At 51.1% G+C, this 8,860-nt stretch overlaps 2 protein-coding genes across 2 annotated transcripts; one reads left to right on the top strand and one right to left on the bottom strand.

The window, feature by feature from the left end:
- Window positions 1-10: 10 nt before the first annotated feature.
- LOC6525782 (transferrin) lies at window positions 11-2,399 on the bottom strand. Its single transcript, XM_002101567.4, has 5 exons — window positions 2,240-2,399; window positions 1,927-2,169; window positions 686-1,781; window positions 236-620; window positions 11-175 (listed from the first exon to the last, which is right to left on the bottom strand). Exons 1-5 carry the CDS (start codon window positions 2,337-2,339, stop codon window positions 74-76), a joined length of 1,926 nt encoding a protein of 641 aa, XP_002101603.1. The 5' UTR covers window positions 2,340-2,399; the 3' UTR covers window positions 11-73.
- Window positions 2,400-5,102: 2,703 nt separating this feature from the next.
- On the top strand, window positions 5,103-8,849 carry LOC6525781 (coatomer subunit beta). Its single transcript, XM_002101566.4, has 6 exons — window positions 5,103-6,885; window positions 7,150-7,805; window positions 7,866-8,027; window positions 8,094-8,367; window positions 8,433-8,538; window positions 8,623-8,849. Exons 1-6 carry the CDS (start codon window positions 5,255-5,257, stop codon window positions 8,686-8,688), a joined length of 2,895 nt encoding a protein of 964 aa, XP_002101602.1. The 5' UTR covers window positions 5,103-5,254; the 3' UTR covers window positions 8,689-8,849.
- Window positions 8,850-8,860: the final 11 nt, after the last annotated feature.

The following is an 8,860-nucleotide window of genomic DNA, read 5'->3' as shown; positions in this document are numbered from 1 at the left end:
ATGGTTACTATTTTAGTAATATTCGGGTTAAAATTTATTGATGCAGACAGTAGTAGGGGAGTGTAGAGTGTGCTCAATGCTTGGCGATCTTGTTGCCATCGCACTGGAGATTTGAGTAGATCTGCTCGTTCTGGATTTCGTTCTTGATCTCCGTGGTCAGCTGAACGGCTTTGTCCTGCGGAGAAAGTTCATGCTCAAAATTCCGCAGCTTAATTATGGAAATAAGAACACTTACGTTGAAATACACATTCTTCTTGCCCTGCTGAAACTCGCCGAACAGAGCGAAAACATCCACCAACTTGCCGCGAGCTCCAAACTTGTCCGAGATCAAGGAGAACAGATGCTTCACCGTCTCCTGCTCCACGCTGGTGGTGTCCGAGCGGATGAAGATGGCCCGGGGCAGCTGCACATCCACGTTGCACTCACGGAAGTCGGTGACCGGTCGTCGCTCCAAACTGGGGCACAGCAGCTGCGCGTCCTTGTGCTTTTCCAGCTCGGAGGCGGGCACGATCTGTACCTCTCCATCGGCGCTGGAGGACACACGGCAGGCGTCCAGGCCACGTCGCTTGTTCAGCAAGGCGGCCGCAGCACGGGATCGTCCGCAATCCTCATTGAATTTACTACGGATGATTGATAAGCACGGGAATTTAAGGAACGATCTATGGCACGTCTGGATTCCACTTACATGCTGGCCTTCTGGAGAGCCTCCCGAGAAAGGCTAGGTGCTGCCACCGCGACCAGGACATCATCCTGAGCCCGCTGCTCGTAGACAATGGGCTGCAGCTGGTTGCTGCGAGCATCCGCGTAGCCTGCACCACGAACAATAGCCAAATCCGCCTCCTTCTTGGTCAGAGCCACCACGCAGTCGGTGGACTGAACGCACTCGAGTTCCGGACGAGCGTCGCGGGCGTAGGCAGCCTGATGGAGCGCCTGGCACTTGGCGTACTCGTCATCGTTCTGGGCACACAGTCGGATCTTTCTGATGGCACTGCCATCACGCTCGATCACATCCTTGTAGCCGGCACGCTCCAAATACACCTTGGGATCGATGGCCGCCTCCTTGCTGTGGTACACGGCATTCGGCTGGATGAGCAGATGGGCAGCGGCGTCCTTGTTCTGCGCCTGCAGGCCATTGGCAAAGAAGCGCTCCAGACGCGACTGCAGTTGGTGCAGCTGCTCGGAGTTGTGGACGGCCTGCTCGTTGGAGATGTAACCGCTCCAGGGGCGCTGGGCCCAGGAGCAGGCGGGTCCGGTGACCGGGCGTCGGGTGCCATCCTCGCACAGATACTCGAAATTCTCGGGATTGCCCTCCGCCGGCGGCGCATCTGGACCGGCACCGGGCAGACCAAAGTACTTCTTGATGTACTGCACCTTGGAGAAGGCCACCTCGCCCTGACCCTTGTCCAGGCAGCGAATGGCGCCGTCATAGCCACTGAACTTGTCCGGATAGTTGCACTGCTCCGGCTTCTCGCACAGGGCGCACAGATTGGCGTACTTCTTCTTCAGCAGGCGATCCGTATCCGGGTGCGTGGAGTACGTGCCCACCAGGCACGACTGCGCGAAGAACTCGGACAGCGACTTCAGTTCGCGCTCGGTGGCGGAGATCTGCGGATCGGCGGACACCTTCAGGATGTGCGTGTTCTTCAGCTTGGTGATGGGTATCTTGTAGCCCACGTTGCGTCCGAAGCCCGTGTGGCAGGACTTGGCGCCACGCAGCTGCTGCAGGGTGCGGATGGGCGAGTCCTTCTTCACCAGGATAATGCCCTCGTAGCGGAAGGCGGCTGTCGCGAAGTTTGAGATTTATGAGTAATGAATAGCAAACGTGGCAGTATCTTTTCCCCCTTCAAATCCTTCATGTCCTTTGGTCACTCAATCGAAAGCTTTTCTTTCAGTGGAGCCTTTTTTAGCAGCAGCACCAGTACTCACCATCTTTGTCCTGCTGCGTGCGGATCTCGGAGATCACGCGATAGTCCTCGTTCTTGCGATGATAGGCGATGTACATGTCCTCCGGCTCCGTGGCCAGCACATCGGCCTTGCGCTGCTCGATCAGCTCCAGGCAGTCCACACGATCCCGTCCAGCCACGCACTCCATGCGGATGCCCGCCTCCGAGGGATCGGCCAGCAGCTGCTGGCACTCGGCCAAGTAGATCTGCGGCACACACAGGCGATCTGCGGGAGATAGATTCAACTGGTTAGGTGGATGTAACCGGTGACTCTTCTGGGTGGGTGTATCACATACAAATGGGTTCCTCCGCATGGGAGCACTGCGGTGCAAGGATCAGCAGCAGGGCGGCCGCCGCCAGTGGCAGCCAGGTGTGGGTTTCACGCGGCGACATCATCTCAGGAACAGTTGAAGCTCGACTGTGGAGAATCCGGAGCCGGCTGGTGGCTTTTATAGCCACCCAGATATGTACATACCCAGATGTGCTGCTTCTTTCTCCTCCGGCTTTCGTGCTTTTCGTTTTTTGCACTCGTGTTTGTTCTCTTTCGCTTCTATTTGCCCCGCGACAAGGAGGCACAATAATTCTACTACTACTACTACTACTAGTTATAATAATAATAATAATAAAGAAAGACAGTCCAGGCGACCGGTTTTGTTTTTTTTTTAATATTTTTTTGCGCCGAGGAAAGGCGTGAGTGGGCGGCAATCCAGGCCTAAACTCCGGCAAACGAGTTTGCGACACTGATGTATGGCTGTGCCATTAAATGCGATTTTTGCAAATCAATTTCAAGTCAATTGTTTGCCATAACAATCCATGATCTACCTTAAGTTTGACTCGTCAACTTTTGCCATCGATCAGAATCAGAATCAGAATTTTGCCCGAAGCAATTAGTTTTATAACTTGCCAATCGAACAAACAATGGCTATTGAGCCACCGCTTTCTCTTGACAGAATTCATTTAGGCACACACACTAATTACTTAAGCACATTCTTAGATAAAAAGTTTAAGCTGGAAAAATGCCTTATTTAAAGATCGCCAAACAGTCGAAAAAGCGTAATTTGCAAAGTCGAGAGAACAGCTGCCTCTTCAGTTAATTGTGTTGGCACTTGATCCCCTAATCGATCGAGCCATATACTATACATATACTATACTAGACTGATGCCAGAGCCACCGACTTGCACTTGGTGTGGGCAGCTATACCTATTGAGTTATATAAATGCGATCTGCGCTGCACTGGGGCCTTAAATTTCTAAGAATTTACTCCCCTGCCAAATAAACTGGTACAATCTTTATTTTCTAGTCGATTGTCGTTCGTGTTGCAGTGACAACCGGTTGGGCCACCTCCTCCTCGATCCCACTGGGATCACCGCGCTACCCATTCCCAATCCACTGACCATTAATCATGCGATTTGAGCCCTTAGTCCCAGGGACATACCTACTTACTAAACCCAACTAAGTTTCCATTTTGGATGGATCCATTTTTCACTTTCGCGAAATGCGCTCGCTTTTGATTTGCATTCATCTAATGATTTGGCTACTTTAAATTCACTTTTCTTGGAAGCTAACAAATTAAGAGTAATTGCCTTTTATTTATACTCTCCGAGGGGATATTTTTGAATATCTAATTGGCTGAACACTCGTAACTACGATCTTGGGACGGCCAATTTGAAAACTATAAGCACACAACGTATATCGTTATTATAATTATTTGTTCTTTATTTAATATTTGCACTGTGTTTATACATTGCTAATAAAGTTTAAAAATAAGCAAGTCTATCAGCAAAATCTTGGTTTATTTCTTTATATACATTTAGTGTTATGTGAAAATAAAGAAATTTCACAAAGTTAGAGCTTAGCGCTTAGTTAACCCTCTGCCAAAAGTTAGGGTATGCGCTATTCGCAAGCCGCTCGCATTTGCATTCGTCTCTAGTTTTATTTAGTTTAATTTCGCACCGCTATCAGGGCATTTGTTTATTCAGAACCTGTTCAACGGGCGGGATGTGATGGGATCACCCAGCTAGTCACCCGCATCGACTCGGTGCAGTGAGGAGCTTTGGAATTGTCCAGCTCCAGCACAGAGAATTGTCGACCTGCTTAAAATGCAGGCCGTGCCTCCTGTGGGCGAGGGGGCGTGGCTGGGCAATGAGTCGTGGGGGCGGCACAATTGAATGATGAAGTGCAAAACGAGATCACAATGGCAATTGTCGTGGGCGGAGAAGTTGGCGTGGGCGTGGCCGGGGATCTTTCTAGTGGAATCGACCAGAAACCGAATTAGAATTTGTTTATTATGCCGGCTTCGCTTCGTTGGCACTGGGCAAGGTCAAGAGCCTCGGAGCGGACGGGAATCTACCCGGATCGCAATGGGTTGGGGATTTTTCCCTCTTATCAGCAGTCCTCTGGCACGGAGGCTATCTGCAGCCAGGTAATAGGCAATGTAGCCACACCCAACACCCAACACAAAATCGCACAGTCTGTTTTGTCAGCAGAAAAAGGTTCGTTTCATTATTTAACCGCACGGAAAATGCATTCATCAAGCGAAAGTATGCGATAAAAATAAAGCAATGCTACTCACTTATTTTAAGTGAAAATTGCTAATTAAAAGACGTTTTGAATGCTGTGCAAGGTCAGTTTAGTGAAACTAATTACTGTTTTCAAATAAAAGTAGGAGAATAGCAAAACTAGGCATTATAATTATTTTTTAATATATGTAATGTTTTAAAGCACTTGGTTCAAAAGGATTTAAATATTATACTTTTATTTTTCTACACAAACAGAGATTTGAAGTAGGTTTTTGTGACTCGATATGCATTTATTTAAAGTTTTATTAATGTTTGTTATTAAATTTAAACTGCAGAGAAGGCGCCAAAATGCACTGTTAGTTTACAGCACTCTGTAGAGACAAGCAGTTAAAACACTTAAATATAAGTGAATTTGAATCTTTACTATTTTAAGGCTTAAATGTATCCACTGTGAATGCATTCAAGTGCAATTTGTTTAAATGAAAAGTGGTAAATTGCCATGTTTAGCAGCCAAAGCAAACATTTGAAAAGCGCGCCAAGTGCGCCTAACAGTCCGCTGTTAGCAACAGTCGCTGCCAACTGATGGTGTGAGCCCCGGCTAGAGCAGTGCGCAGCCCTGGCTGCATTTGCGTGGCATTTCGCAGGCCGCCACGCACGGTCACACCCGAAACCATTGTGACACGTCGGAAAGACCAAAAAAATAGAATTGTAAATTGGTAGATCGTTAAATTGGTACATACAGTAAATTGGCATATCGGGTTTAAACAGAGGCGAAAGGAACAGGCAGCCACGATGACGTCGCAAGTGCCGTGCTACACGATAATCAACTCGCCGGACCTCGAGGTGCCCAACGAGATGCAGCTGAAGCAGGATCTCGAGAAGGGCGACACAAACGTGAAGATCGAGACGCTGAAGCGGGTGATCAAGCTGCTGCTGAATGGGGAGCGGTATCCGGGCCTGATCATGACCATCATACGCTTTGTGCTGCCCGTGCAGAATCACACCATCAAGAAGCTGCTGCTCATCTTCTGGGAGATTGTCCCAAAGACATCGGCGGATGGGAAACTGCTGCAGGAGATGATACTGGTGTGCGATGCGTATAGAAAGGATTTGCAGCATCCCAATGAGTTCCTGCGCGGTTCCACGTTGCGTTTCCTGTGCAAGCTAAAGGAGCCGGAGCTGCTGGAGCCACTGATGCCGGCCATACGCGCGTGCCTGGATCACCGGCATTCGTATGTGCGACGAAATGCCGTGCTGGCCATCTTTACCATATACAAGAACTTCGATTGGCTGGTGCCCGATGGGCCGGAGCTGATTGCCAGCTTTCTGGACACGCAGCAGGACATGAGCTGCAAGCGGAACGCCTTCCTCATGCTGCTGCATGCGGATCAGGAGCGTGCGCTCAACTATCTGGCCAGCTGCATCGATCAGGTGCACACCTTTGGCGACATACTGCAGCTGGTCATCGTGGAGCTGATCTACAAGGTGTGCCATGCCAATCCAGCCGAGCGTTCGCGCTTCATTCGCTGCATCTACAACCTGCTGAACTCCAGCTCGAATGCGGTGCGATACGAGTCCGCTGGCACATTGATTACGCTCTCGCTGGCGCCCACGGCCATCAAGGCGGCGGCCAGTTGCTACATCGAACTGGTGGTCAAGGAGAGCGACAACAATGTCAAACTGATTGTGCTGGATCGCCTGGTGGCCATGAAGGAACACGAGGGCATGGAGAAGGTGATGCAGGACCTGGTCATGGACGTTCTGCGCGTTCTGGCCGCTCCAGACATCGAGGTGCGCCGGAAAACACTCGCTTTGGCCTTGGACTTGGTCTATTCGCGTAATATTGGAGAAATGGTGCTGGTGCTCAAGAAGGAGGTGGCCAAGACGCACAATGTGGAGCACGAGGACACCGGCAAGTACAGGCAGCTGCTCGTCCGCACCCTGCACACCTGCTCCATCAAGTTTCCCGACGTGGCCGCCAATGTTATACCCGTACTTGTCGAATTCCTTTCGGATACCAATGAACTAGCCGCCGCCGATGTGTTGATCTTTATACGCGAGGCCATCCAAAAGTTCCCCGCCCTGCGCGCCCTCATCATTGAGCATTTGATTGAGGCCTTCCCGCAGATCAAGTCCTCCAAGATACATCGGGCCGCCGTTTGGATTCTGGGTGAATACGTTGAGGGTTCGCAAATTCTCGAGGTGATTGCCGTCATTCAGCAGACGCTGGGCGAGGTGCCCATGGTGGAGGCGGAGCAGCGCCGCCTGGCCGGGGATCAGACCGAGGAGCAGAAGCAGCAGCAGGGATCCGCAGGCGGAAATGCAGCTGGATCCGCCACAGAGGGCTCTGGCAGCGGTAACGCCAGCAACAAGGTCACCTCCGATGGAACCTATGCCACCCAGAGTGCCTACAGTCTTGCCCCGTAAGTAACGTGCTACGTGTACCACTCGCAACGCCACCAACTCACTCAGCTTGAAACATTGCATCAGCTTACACTGATAAAACGCCTCTAGCTCTGCCGCCGAGCTATTTGTTGTTCACTTGAACATGCCCCCACTATCCATTGTTTGTTGATGAGTCATCATAATACGTAGCACCTAAAAAAATAGTTGGCTTAACTTAATAGTTTATGCAATGTTTTATGCAGTTTAAATGGTATTCTAACGCTAGTTAATGCCTCTTGCAGGGTGACCAAGGCGGAGAAACGTCCGCCATTGCGTCAGTACTTGATGGACGGCGACTTCTTTATCGGCGCCGCTCTATCCGCCACGTTGACCAAGCTGGCGCTGCGCTTCGCGGAACTGGAGACAGAGCCGCGTGCCCAGAATCGTCTGACCACGCAGGTGATGCTGATCATGAGCTCCATACTGCACCTGGGCAAGTCCGGTTTCCCCAGCAAGCCCATAACCAACGATGACACCGATCGCATCTTTGTCTGCCTGCGCACGCTGAGCGAACGCACGCCGGAGGCTGTGTCCGTCTTCACACTCTACTGCCGCGAGGCTCTGGGCAAGATGTTGGATGCGCAGCACGATGAGGATCAGCGCATGCTGAAGGAGAAGCAAAAGGCCACCGCCAAGGTGCAGCCAGACGATCCGGTGCTCTTTGCACAGCTCTCGAATGGACGCGACAATCAGCTGGGCGAGAACGTGTTCGAATCCAGTCTGAACCAGGCGCTGGCGGGCAGCAAGAACGCCCAGCTGAGCGACGTGGCTTCGCCGAACAGCAAGCTCAACAAGGTCACTCAGCTGACTGGCTTCTCGGATCCCGTCTATGCCGAGGCCTACGTCAATGTCAACCAGTACGACATTGTCCTGGACGTGTTGATCGTCAACCAGACCAGTGAGTACAGTGCACTTTCAGTCGCAAGGGAATCGCTTACATCCATGCAATCACTTTCAGACGACACGCTACAGAACTGCACACTGGAATTGGCCACGTTGGGCGATCTTAAGCTGGTGGAGCGCCCGCATCCGGTGGTCCTGGCTCCGCACGACTTCTGCAACATCAAGGCCAACGTAAAGGTCTCCTCCACAGAGAACGGCATCATCTTCGGCAATATTGGTGAGTAGCCAAAAATAAATTCCTTGTTAAAAGGGACTTCCAAACTTATGGCGCTTTTTACATTAGTTTACGACACCGCCCTGAATACGAATGTGGTGGTGCTCAATACGATTCACATCGACATCATGGACTACATCATTCCGGCCAGCTGCACGGACACCGAGTTCCGGCAAATGTGGCAGGACTTCGAGTGGGAGAACAAGGTCACCGTCAACACCAGCTTCACCGACCTGCACGAATATCTCAAGCACCTGCTGAAGAGCACCAACATGAAGTGCCTCACGCCGGAGAAGGCGCTCTCCGGCCAATGCGGCTTCATGGCCGCCAACATGTACGCCAAGTGAGTATCCAGTTGTCCACTTGAGAGCTACCATTATAAACTCCTTTCATGCACCCACTTTGCAGGTCCATTTTCGGAGAGAATGCTTTGGCCAATCTGAGTATCGAGAAGCCCGTGGATGATCCCGATTCCAAGGTGACGGGACACATACGCATTCGCGCCAAGAGTCAGGTGAGAGTTCGGGCACAATCCATCAATCCATCTGTACGTAATCATTCCATTTTCTAATCCGGATTCTTTCTCTCGCACAAACAGGGCATGGCCTTGAGTCTGGGCGACAAGATTAGCTCCTCGCAGAAGCAGTCAGTGCAGGCGGCCTAGTGGACGTGGAACTGGACGTGGACGACCAGCCACCAGCAGGAGCGACGTATCTAGACGACGTATTCGGCCTCCCGCCCGCATTCCGCCAGCTGCAGCTTCTTCAATTTACATTACACGTTACAATTATGCATAAAGAATATATTATACCTTAACCCCAAGAAGGGAATGCTTT

The sequence above is a fragment of the Drosophila yakuba genome, chromosome X (assembly GCF_016746365.2).
Source record: "Drosophila yakuba strain Tai18E2 chromosome X, Prin_Dyak_Tai18E2_2.1, whole genome shotgun sequence".
Taxonomy (NCBI): Eukaryota; Metazoa; Arthropoda; class Insecta; order Diptera; family Drosophilidae; genus Drosophila; species Drosophila yakuba.
The sequence above is the reverse complement of the archived record's forward strand: the minus strand, read 5'-3'. Positions and strand labels throughout refer to the sequence as shown.